General features: G+C 38.8%; 1 protein-coding gene across 1 annotated transcript in view; it reads left to right on the top strand.

Annotated features, from left to right (window-relative positions):
• Positions 1-15065, top strand: part of LOC101992372 (C-type lectin domain family 2 member D11-like) — a 29869-nt gene extending 14804 nt beyond the window's left edge. The window contains exons 3-5 of the mRNA XM_013354479.2: positions 11640-11809; positions 12378-12484; positions 13345-15065. Of these exons, the coding sequence (XP_013209933.2) occupies positions 11640-11809; positions 12378-12484; positions 13345-13513 (446 nt within the window). The 3' untranslated portion in view covers positions 13514-15065. The remainder of the gene's footprint in view (positions 1-11639; positions 11810-12377; positions 12485-13344) is intronic.
• The last annotated feature ends 5592 nt before the right edge of the window (positions 15066-20657 follow it).

Here is a 20657-nt window from a genome sequence, read left to right as displayed (position 1 = left end):
CTATTAAAGCTGTATATATATATATATATATATATATATATATATATATTTACAATCTGTCTGCATTTGTTTATGCCATTACATCTATGTATCTAAAGAACCTGATTAGTCTAACTATAAGCATGACAAACATAGATGACTATTGATCTATAATTCTTTTTTTTTTATTCTTAATTTTTTTTTTTATTAAGAAAGAAAAAAAATTTTCCGCCTCCTCCCAGCCTGATCTATAATTCTTAATACCTATATAACTTAAAGACTAAGACTTCATATTAGAATATTATACAATAAACAACTGTGCAACAAGTGAAGACAATGACCTCAAAATGTAAACAATGTATAAGTATCTTGATAGAAAGGTAGAAATGTACATTGCAATATGATAAATATATCCTAAAATTATGTCAATATTCAATAATGTTTTTAAGCAGTGGTAGAATCATGCATGCATACAATATGACAAATTAACTTTGCCTAAGTATACAAATCTGGTGGACAAAAATAGAAACATGTTCAATAAAATTTAACTTTATATCAATATACAAGCATCTATACCAATGTAATTGCTTATAAATAATGCCTCACAAATATCCACTCTATTGCTCACTATTATTATTAGTGTAAGTAAGCTCACATTAATCTATTATCCCATCCAATTTTCCCTTTTTTTTCCAAAGAGATGCCTAAGCCTATAAAATTTCCCCCCAACATCCAGCCCTAAACCAATTATAATAAGCCACTAAATGATGTCCCTAACCCTGAGGACAAACTTTGTTGGGAGAGGGGATGTCATCTTCTAGAATTACTTCCAGCTGTCATGGGGGCAATGTTCTTTCTATGGGATCCCGTGAAAATAATGCTTAAGTTCCAAGATTACTGTCTGGTATAATTTTAAATAGTATCTGAGTATTGGTAAGGTTTTTCTGAGGTTCCTATTTGAAGTTTTGGACAAAATGTTGTAAAAATGTGTTCCATTTCAGCTAACCAAGTTGGAACCGTCTTGAGCAGATGGTACCCAAAACAGGTCTTATAGTAACTCTATCAGCTATTGAGCATTCTCTGTGGGAGGATAGTCCATTGATATCACCTAGAAGGTTGAGAATAACTGTAAGTAGGCAATGTGAGGCAAATTTTTCTCTATCCTTTCCTTGTAAAGGTATAGTGAAGAAACAATCTTTGAAACCAATAACTATAAGAGACCATCTTTTTGGTAATAGAGCAGGCAGAAGGATTCCAGATTGTAGAGGGCCCATAACCTGAGTTACCTTATTGACCACTCTTTGATCTGTCACCATTCTCCATTTACCAGATTTCTTTTTTTACAACAAATACAGGAGAATTCCAAGTGCTGGTTTATTCTTCAATATGGTGAGCATCTAGTTACACTTGTACCATCTGTTCTAAAGCCTGTAACTTATCTTCCTAAGGGAACCACTGCTTAACCAATATTGGCTTCTCAGTTAACCATGTTAAAAGTAGGGCTGCTGGTACCTCTAAAAGTTTTCTAGTTTCTTTATGTTCTTGTACAGTATGAATGGCTGGTGACCTTTGTGTATAGAAGCTTATAATATCCTTCCCAGAATTATGAGTTCCTGGGACTGCAGGAATGTTAATCTGGGTATTCTACTGCTGCAACAAGTCACAAACCCATAAATTTACTACAACATTAGCCACATATGGCCTCAGCTTCCCTCTTCGAACTTCTGGCACTATGCAGTCAAATCATGCTTTGTTTGCCTTGAGATATGGTTCCAATTTGTAGTAAATGAGCACCTGCCTCTTTAAGAGGCCAATTTGGATGCCAAGATTCTGGAGTAAGGAGACTCATATCCACACCTGTGTCTATCAAACCAACAATTACAATGCCATTTATATGCACTCTTAGCTTTGGTCTTTGATCATTTATAGAAGTCTGCTAGAATATATGTTTCCTATTTCCTATTGGGATTTTTTGACTTATCCTCCATGTTTATGTCATCATCTAGAACATTATGGTATTTTACAGAAGGCTCTAGAATTTTTAATTTTCCTGGTGAGACATATCCTCCACAGTGACTGGGAACAACTGGGCCACTTTTGGCTTGGGGGCCTGTGAGAGGCCCCTCAAAGAGTTTCCTGATGGTATTGAAATGCCTTGTCTATTTTTTTGTTGATCTGCATTCATTGGTCCAATGCTGGCCTTTGCCATACCTTCTATATATACTTGAAGGCTGAGTCCTCCTATTCTTGCCATTTCCAGAGGAGATAATTATTCTTAGGAATTCCTTGTCTACAATTCCTTCTCAGATGTCCTATTCTACCACAATTAAAACATTTGGCATTTTGATGTCTCCTCCTTCCTTTGGAAATTGCTTCTTCTAGCCAAGATTCAACAGTATACTCAAATGTCTCAATGTTCATTGTATGCAGGATTCATTCAGCCATAGGTGCTGATCTAACCTTTTTGCATTGTAAGTTGGCATTTTCAAAAGCTGGAGATTCAGTAAGTACTCGTCTAGCATCTGGGTCTGTTAATCCTATTTGTACAACCTTAATTACTCTTTGTAAAAAGTTAGTAAAGGATTCTCTCTGGCCCTGTTTAACCATGGTATGTGATTCCATCTGTTTTTCTAGTTCTTGAATCCTGTCTAAATCATTTAAGGCTGCTTTGTGGCATAGGGACAAGATTTGTTCATTGTAAAGAGCTTGAACCTCTGGGTTAGCATAAGGGCCTTCACCAAAAATTTGATCTTGGGAAGTCTCAAGGCCTTTTGCTTTTCCCTGTTCCAAATTTTTTGCTTCTTTCCTGAAATAAATTCTAAACATTAATTGAGGCTAATCATCCAGGACTGCTGAAACTAACTAAATCCAACCATTTGGCATTGCTTTGGTGCTAGAAGACCATGTCTTTATTATTTCCCTAACAAATGCGGAATGCAAATCATAAGTTACAACCGCGTGCTTAATTTCTTTTAGATCATTCATTCCTATAGGTATCCATCTACATTCTTTTGGACCTTTAGAACTTGATGCTTTATCAGAGTAGATTACAGGGTATGAAGTTAAAATCCTGGGTAAGTCATCTCTGAGAGCTACTGGCAAAGTTGAATCCTGTCCTTGTGCCTTCTTTGCCTGTTCATCAGCTCTAGTCATTTCCTCAATTATTTCAAATCTTTTTACTGTTGTTTTATGTAAAGCTCAAATCTCCCAGCCTGTATATAATTCTAGTGATTTAATTGAAGCACCTAACCTCTGGTTCTCATTCTGCACATGTGATTCCAAGGTCTGACACTTCTCCTTTAAAGATAATACCTCATCCTTGGACATTACTTGCATAGAGTGCAGATTGCCATTCTGGAGAGATACTCCATTTGCTAACTTATCATAACTTTTTAACAAATTTTGATTGTCACATTCAGCAGTATAAATTCTTTCAGACTATTTCTTAGTACCCTTAGATATAAAGTTAATTTTCCTGTCAAATTAATGTTATCCTTTTTAATACTATTATTTTTTTAGGTAACTTTTGATTTTCAATAGTACTAATACTGTCATCTAGCTGTTTATTATTAATCTGTAAAGACTGTATCATTCCTAAAAGTGCCACATTCTTTCTTAATGAGAGAATATAAAGAAAAAAAACTGAGTCCCAATACCCAATAAATTGAACTATCACCATAACCATATGTCTTGTATAATACAATCCATAGTATTAGCCAAAAAGTTACTAAAAGTTTCAATATTAATGTAATCAGCTATATTGATTTATTAATTATCTGTTATGAGATCCTATAAATTGTTTTAGGTGTAATAATCTTTGTAGGAATAGCCTCAGCCAATCACCTTGCTTGTAGGGCGGGGTCTCCTGAGGATATTTTTTACTAATAAATATTGCTGGTGTGCTCCCCCCTTCCCTTCTGCTTTCCTGTTCTCCACTGGAACTTCAGTTCTGTAAGTCTTTCCTTTATTAAAGCTGAATATTTTATTATAATTTCTGTCTGCTGTTCATTTACGCCACTACTTTTTGGCACCCAACGTGGGGCTCTTTGCCTCTGCCCCTGCGCAGCCCAGGGTGCAGGCTTGAATTTTACTTTGAGAGAGCTGCACCCCCCCAATCTCGCAGCCCTCTGCCTGGGTCCTAACTACACAGCACACTCCCGGCCCAGTTGCCAGGCGCCTCACAGTTTTTTAGTACACAGCTAAGCTCGGAGGCTCAACCACAGTGCGTGATTTTCTCAGCATTTGCAACAGAGCACAGGACACACGTGACTCGAGCCCCAGTGCTCTAGAGTCCATGGTACACCCGCAGCTCAGAAGATCAGCAACTCTGCCCCGCATGCCATAACCTCCTGGCCCCGACCCACCCTGCCTGCCAGACTTACTTGGCCGGAGCACGTTAACCCCTCCCTGCCTGCCTTGGCTGAGTTTGCAGCAGTACAGCTGCTGCCTGAATAAGCGGAAGCTCCGGCTCCTGTGGTTTTGCAGCACCAGGGCGGTTCCCTGTTTGTGTCGCCACAGCCACCACAACAGCAGAATTGGTCTGATGCTACTGCCATCAAAGGCTGAGCAGCACACCAGCCCACAATCGCAGAAGTAATACAAAGGGACTGCTTCTGAAGCACTCTAACCCCTTAGGCAGAACCATCCATGCCTAACTCAAGGCTGAGTCTGCCTAACTCAAGACTGAGTCCTGACTTGGCTCTGCTCAATTTCCTGGGCCTCCCCACTGCTATTCACAGTTAACTTTTGGTTTTGAGTATTTGTTTCAGACCGGCTCGGACTTCATAGCTACATGGACTCAGGTGCACTTCGCCATCTACTGGCAAGAAACGGTAGTTACAGGTAAAAATTTCTTTTATAAATAAAAATAAATACAGATTTGATTAAAAATGTCTGAAAACGTTACCATTCAAGACTTTAACAGCCTTTTTGATTGTACCATGTGGGAGATTTTACAAGAGGTGTAAGTCACCCCACATCTATGGATCTTTCTGGCATTTGTAGTTTTCCTTGGTACTATATGGTTTGATAATAGAAATATGATAACGTCTTTATGAGATGAATACAGGATTCTTAAGGCAAAGGTTGAACACTTAAAAACAATTGAGACTGACAACAATCTCCTCAAAAATCAGTTTGAAGTTCTCCAGGAAGAGAATAGATCTTTGTCTAACATGACTAGGTCAACTGAGCAAAATTTAGAAAAGGTACAGGCTGACATTAAGGAGAAATTCATTAGAATGGAAGAGGGAACTGCTGATTTGGATCATAAGCTTCAGTCCCTTTCTGTAGGAACTGAAACATTAACTGAGAAAATCAAAACTGCTGAATGTGACAATCAGATTTTGTCTAAAGGATATGACAGATTGGCCGACAAATTGTCAATACAAGAAGGCACGGTTCATGCCATGAGAATTATGTTCAAAGATGAGATGTTATCTCTAATGGACAAACTTCATACCTTAGAATCCTCAATAAAGGCTTTGGAACATAATTCTGGACAGGAGATTCAGGCATTGCAGAAGGCAATGGTGAATAGAATTGAAAAGATTGAGGAATTTCTAAATTCTGATGAAGAGGAGCAAAGGGTAGAAAGACAAATTTTAACTCCACCTGTGGGTAAATCTCTCTGGGATAATTCCCACAAAGCTCTACGTAAAGCTCTACCTGCCTTTCCAGTAATAACAACAGAGAAAGTGAGATGGGTTAAATACATAGGGCCAGAAGGACAAATAGGAAAACTAAGGCCATATGTAGCCAATAATACAGTGAATTTATGGGGTCATGACCTACTACAGCAATGGAATACTCAAATTAACATTCCTGCTACTTCTAGAGCCTATATTTCTGAGAATAATATTAAAAGATATTACAAATGGAGAAAACCTGCCATTGGGGCTGTACAAGATCACAAAGCAATTGTTGTCCCTTCAGAGATACCAACAGTCTTGCCTCTAAAATGGTTGACTGAGAAACCAATATGGACAAAGCAATGGCCTTTAGCTGAGGAAAAGTTACAGGCTTTAGAACAGCTGGTACAAGAACAATTAGATGCTGGACATATAGAAGAATCTACCAGACCTTAGAATTCTCCTGTATTTGTGGTTAAGAAAAAATCAGGTAAATGGAGAATGGTGACAGATCTCAGGGCCATCAACAAGGTTATTCAACCTATGGGCCCTCTGCAATCTGGAATTCCTTTGCCCTCTTTATTACCAAAAGGATGGCCTCTCATAGTTATTGATTTAAAGGATTGTTTCTTCACTATACCTTTATAAGAACAAGATAGAAAAAAGTTTGCCTTCACAGTACCTACTTATAATAATTCTCAACCTTCGAGGAGACACCAGTGGGCCGTTCTCCAACAAGGCATGTTAAATAGCCCCTCCCTGTGTCAATATTTTATAAATCAACCATTGCAAATAATACACAAAAAATTTCACAAGTCGATAGGCTATCATTACATGGACGATATTTTGTTATCTGATTCAAACATGGATACCTTGAAAAGAGTGTTTGAAGAAATAAAGATAGTTTTACCTAAATGGGGATTACAGATTGCTCCTGAAAAGATTCAGAGGGGAGATTCTGTTAATTATTTAGGTTATAAAATAGGTTTGCAAAATATTAAGACACAAAAGGCACAAATTAGGAGAGATCACCTATGGACTCTTAATGACTTTCAAAGACTGTTAGGAGACATTTCCAGTCTACAACCAGCTATTGGGATAACAACTGATCTAAGAATTCATTTGACCAAAACCTTGGATGGTGATAAAGATTTGAACAGTCCCAGAGAATTAACAACTGAAGCAGAAAAGAAACTGACAATGATTGAGGAAAAATTACAAAAGGCACATTTAGACAGGGTGAATCCAGAGCTCGATTGTATTCTCATCATACTACCATCAAAACTTTCTCCTACAGGAATTTTAATGCAGAGAGATTATATTATCTTGAAATGTATCCTTTTACCACATAAACCAAGTAAGAAATTAAAAACTTATGTGAAAAAAAGTCTCTAAATCAATTATAAAAGGCAAGTTGAGATTTCGTCAACTAGCCGGCATAGACCCAGCAGAAATTATAATGCCTTTCACTGCTGATGAACTATAGAAATTATGGAAAGATAATGAACCATGGCAAAGAGCTTGTGCTAATTTTTTGGGAGACATTAATAACAACTATCCAAAAAGCAAGAGGCTTAACTTCATAAAGAGAACTTCTTGGATCCTTCCTCGAATCATCTGTGATGCTCCAATAACCAGAGTCCATTTTATACTGATGTCAATAAATCAGGGAAGGCAGGTTACTAATCAGAAGACTTGGGTAGGGTGGAACAAAGTCCTTATGATTCTGTCCAGAAGGCAGAATTATATGCCATTCTTATGGTGCTAAGCGATTTTAAAGAACCTATTAATGTAGTTACTGATTCACAATATGCAGAGTTATTTTACATATTGAAACTGCTGAATTTATACCTGATGATACAGAACTAACCTCATTGTTTATCCAGGTACAAGATATGATCAGGAACAGGCTTTGCCCTATGTATATAACACACATTTGATCCCATATAGGTCTGCCAGGTCCTCTAGCACAAGGTAATGCAGAAATTGATCAATTATTGATTGGTAGTGTGCTACAGGCCTCTGAATTTTATAAAAAAAAAAAACATCATGTTAATAGCAAAGGTTTGAAGAAAGAGTTTTCAGTTACATGGCAACAAGCTAAGGAGATTGTAAAGAAATGCCCTACTTGCTCTTTCTATAACCAAATGCCACTGCCTCCAGGGGCTAATCCAAAAGGCACTTGAAGGAATGAAATTTGGCAGATGGATGTGTTCCACTTTGCAGAATTTGGCAAATTAAAATATGTTCATCACACCATTGACACTTATTTAGGCTTTTAATGGGCAACTGCTTTAAGTTCAGAAAAAGCTGATTCAGTAATCACTCATTTATTAGAAGTCATGGCTATCATGCGTATACCTACACAAATAAAGATGGATAATAGTCCTGCTTATGTCTCTAGGAAAATGAAATGGTGTTTTGATTATTACAATATTAAACATGTTACAGGTATACCATACAATCCTACAGGTCAAGCAGTCATAGAAAGATCAAATCAAACTATAAAGGATATGTTGAACAAACAGAAAGGGGTGGAAAACAGCCCCCAGAAATAGGTTACATAATGCTTTGTTCACCTTGAATTTTCTCAACGCTAATGAGAAGGGAACAATAGCTGCAGAAAAACATTGGGTAATGTAAAGGTCTACTGAAGTAAATAAACCAGTTTTTTCAAGGATGTGCTGACCTCACAATGGAAACCAGGAGATGTGCATTGGGGAAGGGGTTTTGCTCTTGTCTCCACAGGAGAGGAAAAATTGTGGATACTGTCAAAATTAATAAAGGTTCAGTTTGAAGAAGAGAAGCCACTTGGAAAAGATAAATAACAATTCATTCACAAAGATGGTGATCATACTGATGGTAAGAAATACGGATAGACTGGGGGCAGGGTTCTTTTTTTATTTCCACAGGAAAACACTCATCTTCAAAGAGTTTAAAGAACTCTAAATATTTAATTACTGATGGATAAAAAGTAGTTACGACCCACTAAGGATCAGCGATAAAACTAAACATATGCTGTAATTATTAATTATATATATATGTCTTATTAAACATTTCTTTATAAATATGTAGAGCTGGTTTTGGAGTTGGACTATGGCTCAGTCCCTCTTCAATCCCAAGCCTGTTGATAAGTGATATCTCAGAGTTTCTGTCTCAGGTCAGGAGCCATAAAATGGGACATGATAAGAAAAATTATATACTTGATAAACTTTCTTTGCTTTTCCTCATATCTCTGTCTTTCTTTATATGTCAGTATATGTCTTTGTTGTTAATTTTTAAATTTCCCATAACAAGCAACAAATTTTCCTACAGTAATCTTTGAAGTTTCCAGGATGAAGTTGGGACCCCACGACATCAACTCAATCTAGTTATTATGACGTCATAATTTATTTTTTAGCGCTAAAATTAGACCTGTTTTTTTGGTACCAAGTGCACGAGACAGTTTCAAATGGTTCAAATTTTTGACAACACTCTGGGCAGACCTTCTCAAAACGCTCAGAGCCTAGGTACAATTTTCTTAGGTCAAAGGTTAATTTGGGAATTTTACCATCATTTGATTTCACAGGACCCCCTAAGAAGAACATCACCCTCATGTCAGCTGGAAGCAATCTTAGGGGACAATGTCCCCTCTCCCAACAGAGTTTGCCCTCAGGGTTAGGGACAGCATTTAGTGGTTGGTATAGGGTTAAGGGGATGGGGGAGATATTTTATAAAATTAGGGGTACTTTCTAAAAAAAGGGGGTGGGAATTAACTACTTTGATGGGATGATTGGTATTTGTAAATTACTGTTTTTAAAAATTGAATTGGTATGGTTTCTTATATATTGATATATTAAATATTAAATGTGAGTGCTTTTACCTCTATTTTTTGTACAAGAGTATGCTTAGAACTTTGTCTATATTGTATTGATACATTTACCATATTACAATGTACATTTCTACCTCTGATATTATTTATATAATAACATTGTTTACATTTGATATGTAATGACATTATTTACAGTTGGAGATCACTCTCTTCATATATTGCACAGTTATTTATTCTCTTAGTCTTCAAGTTAGATAGGTATTAAAAATTATATGTTTGTCATATTTATTTTTAAGATAATCAGGTTTTTTAGATACATAGAGATTATATTTAGTATAGATAGTATAATCTTCAGCATCTTTGAAGAGCTGTAGAAAATGGCCTTTCATCTAACCTAAAATTCCCTGACGAGATACAATCACTCCTGACAACACCACTCTACTCCCAAGAGAACGTTGAGCACCAAAGACACTCCACAGGAGCTTGTCTTCTTGGCAGAACTGGCCTTTGGGTTAAGAAAAGCCCATACCTCAACTACTGACAAAGGTACAGAATATTCATAAGTGGATAAAACAGAATTGTCTTATCTTGCCAAGACAGGATAGGATAGTTCTAAGAAAGTTCCTTGCCTTTAATAATGGTATGTCAATTATGTTAGGCCTTAGTCAAAGTTGGTTGACTCAACATTGCAAACGAGACTTTGGGTGATTGCCCAGGTAGTCAGTTGTCTCTGTCTATTGTTGCACATTTTGGATATTTCTCGTTTGTTAAGTAATATTAATTCCCTCCTCAAATCTTTGACGTAGTTGAAGATTAGATAATTGTAGTTACTCTCTACATTATTTAGACTCCTTGGAATAGAATGTTTAGTGTATTTATTATTTGTTCCTATTGTACATAGTTGTATTTGGTTTGGCTATATCTTATTTAGACAAAAGGGGGAGATGTAGGGGTAACCTCAGCCAATCACCTTGCTTGTAGGGCGGGGTCTCCTGAGGATATTTTTTACTAATAAATATTGCTGGTGTGCTCTCCCCCCTTCCCTTCTGCTTTCCTGTTCTCAGCTGGAACTTCAGTTCTGTAAGTCTTTCCCTTATTAAAGATGAATATTTTATTATAATTTCTGTCTGCCATTCATTTATGTCACTACAAATCTTTATTGTCCAGGAAATGTTGTGGTTGCAGAGCCAAAGTGGCAACAGGAGTGGTACTGAGCCAATTTTTCAGTTTCCAAGCCGCTCTAATTTCCCACCTGGGTGCTGGTTAAATACTGCGAAATATGCTTTGATTGACAAATTAAAATCAATTAAATCAATTTCATACATGTAGAAAGGAAACCAAAACTCATGGGCAGGGAGAAGAAACTGAAAGTTGCACAAGTCGCCACACGGCATGGAACCACACCAGGAAACTGCGCCAGGGAATGCAGCAGTAATGCATGCGCTTTTGACATTTCCAAGTTGCCACACACAATAAACTCTGCTGTGGCAGGGGTTCTACAAAAAGCTGCTTCGGTAAGAGCAAACGAAGTAGGCAGAATTGGGAGACTGTCTGGGCTGTGGACCATCAAGGCCTGTAGGCAGTCAACCAGGTAGGCATGGAGTCTGAATCCACATGGGTGCCAGATAAAGGACACTTAAAAGGAATCCCATACTAGCTCAGAATTGAGAGATAGACGTTATTTATTTAAAGGTAGACTCACAAATCAGAATCCTCTGCTGGAACAGAGATCAGAAAACAAATCCCACAGCCAGAAAAGAGGCCATTTGCATGCACTACATGGGCATAAATAGTATAAGAGGCCACAACCCAGTGTGGGGGGTAACTGCTGGCTATAGGACTTCCTACAACCAGCTATGGCAGACTGTGACCTCTAACCAGTCAGCAATGTTTTCAAACATATTAACAATCCCTTAGTGCAACAGGTCCACATTTTATACACTGCCTTCCCAATAGTTCTCACTGTTATCTCAGTTATCAAACTGACTATCAAGGTAGGGCTCCAAATTAACTTCCTAGGAGCCCTAATTTTAGTGTGTACCTGAGAAAGATTGGGGCACAGGCCTAATCTAGGACACCTTTAGACAGAGGAATGTCATGCTAAGGAGATAGTTTTGACACATCGGTTAGAAAAACAGCAGTCAAATTCACACTTCACATCTGATCTGAATAGGGTATGCCAATTCTTGTTATAATTCACTTTATTGTCCAAATTTTAGTAAGAAACCAAGAACAGGTCTCAACCTATGCTCCTTGCCGAAGAGACTGGATTGGATTTGGAAGTAAATGTTTTTATTTTTCTGAAGACATAAGTAACTGGACATTCAGTCAGAACTTCTGCATTGAACTAAAGGCCCAGCTAGCTCGATTTGACAACATGGAGGAGCTGGTAAGAGATGATCAGGAATAACTTTGTGTGTTCTGTTGAATATGTATTGCCTTGCGATAGACTGGTTAAAGATGAAGCATGAGGAAGCATCCTTTCCCTTGCAGATGGAGACATGGGGAAACACATGAATATGTCCATTTGCTGATAATAACACTTCTGAGTGGAGCCCTGAGACATTCAAGAAGTCTTTTGTCATGTAGTGCTGTCATGTAGTGTCAGGAAGGTCAGAAATGCCATTTTACTGATACACCTGCTGGTAATGAGCATTATACTCCAAGCTAGCAAATGCTGCATCCCGAAGTTGACAACTGTTAATAACCGCAAGGGGAGGCTTAACCAGGAACTAACCCAGCCATAGAAGAATATGTCGTTACACTCAGGACTTTAATTCAAATGAAGTACTTAGGAATTATGACTGTCAACTGGATCCACTGAGAACTGAGGGCTATTATGGCTCCAAAGTCTGTGTTCCTCTTGTCATCTAAAGAGAAAGCTGTGGAGTGGGGGACACTAAAAGGTCATCCAAATGAGAGAGATACATATATTCACTTTCCATGTTTTATGACAGAATTTTCTGAGGAGATACAAAGGGACCTTTGACTACTGGATTGGCCTGTACAGAGAGTCACCAGAGCACCCTTGGAGGTGGATGGACAACACAGAATATAACAGCTCGTATGTTTTTAAACCATTTTCCTTATACTGTGATCATTTGTTGTGAAGTGTGTCAGTTGTGTCTATTAGACAGGAATGTCTATGTCATGTGAAGCCAGCTGTACTGCTTTAGAGGCATATTGGCCATCATTTTCAAAACCTTTACTTACTGTGATTTTCCTCAAAATATTTAGCATAATAATGGCATCTGGGGTAGCTATTGTCTGTTCCTTCACCAACTTAAATTTTTTGGTATTGATAAATGTCCTGTGTGGTATGTAGACACAACCTCAGAAGATCAATGAGGGCTCTGAAACTTCAGAAAGCCACTGCAGAAGGGCAAGGCTGAGACCTATACCTGCTCACAGAAGCAGAGACTCCAAAGATATTGGAACCTTCCTATAAAGTCTTGCAATCAGAGAGCACCCAGGAAAGTTCTTGGATGTGAGCATAGCTGTTTGAATGGAGTCATTATATGGGAATTGTAGATCACAGACCCAATCTCGTCCCTTAGTCAGCAGTTTACTAAAAAGAGGTTTTCCCCATATGTGTAATGAGTCAAAACAGAAGTGAAAAGAACCCCTAGTGAGGCCACCCATGGTTGTATTTCATTTAAACAAGGTAGCAAGCACCAGTCAAATGCTTTGAACAGACACTGAAGGGTTGGTTCAACATGGATGAATGTCAAAGGTTCTGTGTTCAAATCAAACTCTGAGAATGTAATAAATGACAGAAGGCACAAACCTAGTGCAGATGATTCTCCTGGACTCTGCCTTTGTTTGATTCATATTACAAATAAGAAATAGAGACATACAAGGTTTCCCAGAGGGACAAATGCATTTCTGGGCTCTGCAGATTTACTGTGCTTGGTTTATTTTCAGGGTTCCCATCCGAGGAGTGGAAAAACATGCCTACCTGAACAACAAGTGGATCAGCAGTGCCAGGATCTATGCAGACATGAGATGGATCTGTAGCATGCCCAACAGCTGTATCCTGCAATGTCAAATTCCTTTTGCTTCTTTCTTGTCTTTGTCAAGAGATGCTTTGTAACCTGTATCAACAGTTGCTGCTCTGTCTGCTATCTTCCAACACTGTTATCAAAAGAAATTGAATATTTGTTGGCATCACAACTAAAAATCATCATGGAGATCAGCATATACAGGGGTTTTGAACAACATTGATGCTTCTAAATGGGTGTTGACACTTGTGTCTTAACCCTTAGTACAATTAATGTACTTTATGTATTTTTCTGTAATTTTTTAAATTTTGGGGGGTATTTTATGTAATTTTTATGTAATTGTGTAGGAAGGAAGGCCACTTGTTTGTCCCGGCTTCCCAGAACTAAAATAATCACACAGAAACTATATTAATTAAATTCCCTGCTTGGCCCATTAGCTCTAACCTCTTATTGGCTAATTGTTACATATTAGTTTAGCACATTTTTAATAATCTGTATATCACCATGGAGTCATACCCTACTAGTAAATCATCAGCACTTCTCTCTCCAGGTGTGGGTCCATGGATTCTCTCTGACTCTGCCCTTTTTCCTGCTAGCATTCAGTTCTGTCTTCACTGCCTATATATGCTCTGCCCTATCAACAGGCCAAGGCAGTTTCTTTATTCATTAATGGTAATTATAGCACATAGAAAGGACTCCCACATCCTAATGGCATGATTGGAAGTTTTGTTGCAGACCATCTTTCTCATGAGAATATGAGACCACCAAAATGGTTTTTCCAAAGTACACCTGTCCTTGCACTTTAATAATGAAAAGCAGCAGTCTGTGGTGACAGTGGTGGTATGACCCTTTAATCCCAGGGGCTTTTATAATTTTTTTCACCTTTTGTTTCCAAGTGAAGGTCTCTCTGTGTAGCTTTGGCTGTCCTGGCACTCACTCTGTAGACTAGGCTGTTGTAAGGAGAGGGCCCGCTTGTTCATGCTGGCTGCCTGGCTAGCTTAGCCCTGAAATAACCACTCAGAAATTGTATTAATTAAACCACTGCTTGGCCCATTATCTCTAGCCTCTTATTGTCTAATTCTTACATCTTAATTTCACCCATTTCTATTAATCTGTGTATCACCACATGGTAGTGGCTTATCAGGTAAAATTCTAACTGGTGTCTGTCTCAGGTGGAGGATCCATGGCTTCTCTCTCTGACTCTGCTTTCTTCCTCCCAAAATTCAGTTCTGTCTTCTCCACCTACCTAAGTTCTGCCCTATCAAAGGCCCAGCCCAAAGCAGTTTCTTTATTCATTAATCAATGAAAGCAACACACAAATAGAAGTACCTCCTACACCACTAGGTTATCTCAAAATCACAGATATTTGCTTGCCTCTACCTCCCATGCACTGGAATCAAAGGAGTGTGCCACCACTCCCAGTCATAAATTTTATTTTCAATAAGGTCTTTCCACTTGATCTGAACCTGTGACCCTCTGCAAGAAACTGAGATCACAGGTGCGTGTTAACACACAGTACATTCTGCTCTTTGGTGTTAAACTACAAATACCTTTTAAATAATGTAAATTAAAATGAGTAAATAATTGTGTTTTGTTATATCTATACTCTACTATTTATTAGATGAATACAGAATACTTTAGTTTGGAAAATCACTTTCTATGTCACTTCTTCATTTAGCCTTAATAAAAAAAATTTTTTTTTCAAACCATTTTATTTCCTGCATCATCATAAGAAAGGAGAAAACATCCTCATGTGTACTGGAATTTCAAATGTATTTTGGTAAATAAAGACTACCTGAAGATCTGAGATTAATCCAGTCCCACTGGTCAGTCTTACAGACCAGGTTATGGTGATACATACCTTTAATCGCAGTAGCCCTAATGGAAGGTACCTTTAATCCCAGTAGCCATATTAGTTTACCATAGAAACTGGGCAGTGAATGCCTTTAATCCTAGATATAGAGGGGAATATAAGGGGGGGGGTGAGGGGGAGACAGCTCTAAGAGACAGTTTCATTCTGAGATTAAGGAGGCAGGATTGCAATTTAAGACTGAGGTGAAGTTAAGAGCTAGTGACTGGCTATTTTGATTTTCAGATCTTCAGGTTGAAACCCAATTTCTGACCCTGAGTTTTTATTAATCACTTTTCACTCAGGGACTAGCAGTGTATCTAACACAGGAGTCTTCAAAGCATACCCATAGAATGAACCAAGTTGTCACAATTATGGCTGTGAGACCGGTTATTTTCAACTAAATTCTGACAAAGAAGGTTATATTTCTACAAAAAGTTCATTTTATATCATTAAACTATATAAACGTTATCCAGAAAAGAAACTTGATAGGTTTATGACCTTATCTGACCCTATAATCTTTTTCACAATAGATTTGAAAATTAGGTCTACTTATACCAACTCCTCAGATTCAGATGAGATAACCCAGAAAAATGTCTTGCCAGTGTCTCCAGCTGACCCATAGTAAACACAGGGTAAATTTTCTTCCATTGCTTTGTGAAAATGGTTCTCAAAGGAACAGTAGGTTTTCCTGAGCATTGACCATTCTAAGGAATCTCCCCAGAAGCAACCAGCAAGCTTTTCAAACCAGTTTCTTACAGACAAGGAATTTATCAATAGTTAAATGAATCACTTAAACAGAATATTGGAAATAAATATTTTTCTTTCTTTTTTGAGACAGAGTCTCACTGTGTAGAGCAGGCTGGCCCTGAATGCAGAGATCTCTCTGCCTCTTCCTCCTGATTTCTGTGTTTAAAGGAGTGTGCCAAAATGCCTGGCTTAGGTTTATATGGGCTGGAGAGAAAGGTGAGCAGGTAAGAGCATTGTTATAGAAACACAGGGATGTAACACCCGATGTGGTACAGTTCACACGCCACTGTACCAAACCCGAGTAGGGCAAAGGCCTGGAGGTTGAAAAGAACACACAGAGAGACCAGGGTCATTCTAAAGGAGATCAGCCAAATGCCACTTTATTCAGCCTCTGGGAAGTCCTTTTCTACCTAACTGCAGCACAAGGATTTCCGCCCAGGCAGGTGGGAAATTACCATATTAACAATGGAGTGAATGCCCTGTAGCTAACCACCAGGTGGGGCAGGCATAGAACAGAAACACACAGGAAGCTTAGTTAGTTGATCATAAACTGTCCCCGTGAATGCACCACAGGAATAAGGGAGACCAGGGCTCTACAGGTCCCCCTTTTGTATAAATTATGACTAGGCCTGTCTTGGGTGGCATTGGACATCAGGCAATACCCCTTACCCGTCATGGGAAAGCATCCAGGTCAAAACACATTTCCTGTCTTAGGTTGAGGCAGCCCACCAAAAGCCTTTCCCATTTTTGGCTCACTAGTCATCCATCACTGAGTTCAGCCAGATTTGTGCTGAAAGATTTTCTGGGGCAATAGCTAAGAGGACTTGCCACGTGGCAACATTGACCTGAGCTTGCCTTTGGCTATGGCATCATAACCATGAAGATGATGCTCCAGCAAATGTAAGCATCCCTTAAGGAGACTGTGCCTGCTCAATCCTTAATAATTCTGCCCAAATTGGAGCCCTTTAAGTAAGGTCTCAGCGCTGGTGAAAATAACCCTGGTATAGCTAACTAGAATAATTTTAAGAGCCAATTTGTAAATTGTACATCTCAGGGTCCGTGAATAACAGCAATAAGCTTATTACTGTAACAACTAGCAGTGGTCTTAAACCACAACCAAGAGCAAAATTAACTGCACTATTTATTTGTAAAGTTAGCTCAATTTGAATGCTACCCCTTTTGCAGCCTGCCCTGAGAAGGTATCATTTGTGCTAGCAGGAAGCAACTGACTGACTAATGAAAAATCCAGCAGCTTTAGCTGCTGTGGCAGCAACAGCTGTGGCTGCCAATATCATGGGATGGGTAGATGGGTAGACGGGTAGAGGAACAATCCTTGGCACTCGGACCACCACAGCCAGCTCCTCAGGAATCCCGCAACTCTTCAGTTGACAAGCCAGAATCTCTTTGATCTCTCGGCTCTGTCCTGTCTTCAGGCTTCTGGACAGGAAAATCCACAGCACGCACCAGCCGCTCAGGTACCCATATTGGATTGTCAGCATCCTGTGGGAAAACACAAACAGCCCCTCTAACCCACAGCAGTACAGGATCTGGACCATACCAGGTGCCGTCTGATAGATTCTTCCATTTGACATGAGGCATCCCGGAAGAATCTTGCCGTCAATGCCTGTCGGCACCGGTATGAGATTGAGCATCAACAGTCAAAAAATTTAAAATGTATAAAATAAAAGATAAATGATCTCTGGGAGTGGAACCATTTCCCCCTTTTTTGTTTTATGCAAATAGGCTTTGAGCGTACGATGCGCTCGCTCCACTATAGCTTGTACTTGAGGATTATAAGGTATTCCCATTTTGTGAGAAATAGAAAACTCAGAGCAAAATTTAGCAAAGCCAATGCTAGTGTAGGCTGGCCCATTATCAGTCTTAACAGTTTTAGGAACTCCCATGTAGGCAAAAGCCTGGAGACAATGACTTTTAACATCTCAATCTTTCTCCTGTGTGAGCTGAGGCAAAAATGAGATGAGAATATGTATCCACGGTTACGTGAACATATTGCATGCGCCCAAAAGAAGGAACATGGGTGACATCCATTTGCCATAAATGATTAGGAGCAAACCCACGAGGATTAACTCCCAAATGGGGAACAGTTAAAAGTTCTGTACACAGAGAGCACTTTTTAACAATATTAGTGGCTTGCTCTCGCGATATCTTAAAACGAAATCTTAAAGATCCAGCATTGAGATGAAAACGATTATGAGCTTTTTTTTGTAGCTTCATAAGATTCCTGACTCACTACATAAATCTGACAAGTAAGCTGATCAGCCAAAGCGTTTCCCTCACTCAAGGGACCAGGGAGGTCAGTATGAGCCCGCAAATGCCCTACGTAAATGGGTACAGATCGGGCCCAAAGCAAAGTTTGAATAGCCAATAACTGCATCTGGACTCGAGATACAGAGGCAATATAAGCTGTAGTTTCCAACGGTGCAAGAATTTTGCTTATATAACTGTCAGTAAAAAGGTTAAATGGAATATCAACATATTTCTCTAGGGCCATCTGGACAGCAACCGATTCGTGCCACTGCCAGAGGCTGCAAAGAAATTAGGGAAATATATCGGCACAGCCACTTTTGGATCATACAATGCATTGAAAACCCTGGTTAAATTCAGACTCTCCCAGCAGGAATAGAAGAATCAAAAATCTAGGACAATCCAGTTTAGTGACCCTCCTGGACCATTGGGCTGTGGCCTCTTTCTTTAAAAATTCTTTCTCCTGGTCATTTGGGGTTGAAATCCCCCTGTGTGGGCCATGAGCCTCGGCTCTGGAGCCTGTCCCATCTCATCAACCAAAGCTCTCTCTGTGTGACTGCAGCAAGGATAGTCTCCTGTGAGTCACTGGGGGTGTCATGCCATCCCGACACCTGAGTGAGAGTCTCCCCAGCATTGGGGGCCCCCCATTATGGCTTTTTTTTAAAATTAGGCAAATATCTACCTCAAAACTTAGCAATACCCTTTTTGGGCCTAAATACAAAGGTTGTTTAACTATAAGAACATGTGTTCAGCCTTGCTTACATCAGAATTACTTTATCATAGCCAGAATCTGAAAACAACCCAAATGTATCTCTTTTATATTTAGGATAAATGAGACATCATCCTTATAAATATCCATGAATATAACTCTGGCCCTTGATAAATTTAGTAAGAGACCTGAGTCTCAGCAGGCCAACCCGAAGTGACACCTGGCAACAGGAAAGGACCATAAGCTGAGACAATTTGACTCCCACCCAAGAGTGGGCCATACAAAATGGAAAAACTTGTATGATAATAACCTTAATTCCTTTAAGAAAAAATTAAGACATTAGAAAATAAAACTATCTCCTATTTTCTTGGGAAAGTAGAAGAAACACAGCAAAAATGACAATCTCACTGAAAGCAATCTACAGATTCAGTGTAAATGTCCATTAAAAATTATAGCAACATTTCTCATAGAACTCATCTACAGATTTAATGTAAATGTTTATTAAAATTATAGCAAAACTTTTCACAGAACTCAAAAGAACAATCCTCAATTTTATAAGGACGAAATAAAAACTCAGGATAGCCTAAACAATTTTAAAATCCTCTGGATGTATTATAATTTTTGATTTTAAAACTTTCCTACAGAACCACAGTATTGAAATTAATCTACCTTGGATATAAATTTATAAGCCTACAAACTAAAGATTTTTTTACCAAGAAGCAAGATTTTAAAATGGGAAAAGAAGCATATTTAACCTCCTTTTACTGTCCTGAAGTTGTAGCTTTTTGAGTCTAGATTTCTTTTTAGCAAACCTGCCTCTAGCTGTTCCAGGAACTCACTCAGTAGACCAAGCTGGCCTTGAACTCAAGAGCTTTCCAAGTGCTGGGATTAAAGGCTTGTACCAGCACACCTGACTTATTTTCTGGGCTGATTAACTGCTCCTATACCAGCAGGGCAGTTCCTTTTGAGGTGTCCTGACCTTCTGCATAGAAAACAATTCCTAGGCCTAGCTCCATCTTGGCCTCCCTTAAGGGCAGAAACAAAGACCTGGCCCATCACTTGGGTGCCATCAATGTCTCTGCATAATCAGAAAAAGTCATTCAAATCTCCATCTCTATGGGGGCTTAAAACTTGCTGACAGAACTTGTTTGCATTTTCAAAGGCCAAATGTTTAACGACTGGCATAGCTGAATCCATATCCCCAAAAATGCGACTTCCCACCTGTAGAAGGTGGTCAATGAACTCAGAATAAGGTTCTGAAGATCCTTGAAGGATCTTAGAAAGCTGTTCTCGTGATCCTTTGTTAGGTAAAGTTTTCCAAGCTTTAACGGCTGCTGCAGCTATCTGAGCATAAATTGTAGGATCATAAGCAATCTGTGCTTCTAAGCCAGCATATTGTCCTTCACCAGTTAACATGTCAAGGTCATTCTGGGGAAAACCTGCTTCAGCATTTTTGCCTGCAGTCTTTTTGCAATTTTCCTGCATTTCACCTCTCCATAACAAGTAATCTCCCCCTGAAAGACAAGCCCTGCAAAGCTGCATCCAGTCACTGGGTATAAGGTTGAGTTCTGCAAAGGATTCCAACAAAGCTACAGTGAAAGGAGCACGAGCTCCATAGTCCACAACTGCTTCTTTTAACTGCTTAATATCCTTAAAGGCTAGG

The sequence above is a fragment of the Microtus ochrogaster genome, unplaced genomic scaffold (assembly GCF_000317375.1).
Source record: "Microtus ochrogaster isolate Prairie Vole_2 unplaced genomic scaffold, MicOch1.0 UNK46, whole genome shotgun sequence".
Taxonomy (NCBI): domain Eukaryota; kingdom Metazoa; phylum Chordata; class Mammalia; order Rodentia; family Cricetidae; genus Microtus; species Microtus ochrogaster.
Note: the sequence above shows the minus strand (reverse complement) of the source record. Positions and strands in the feature narration are given on the sequence as shown.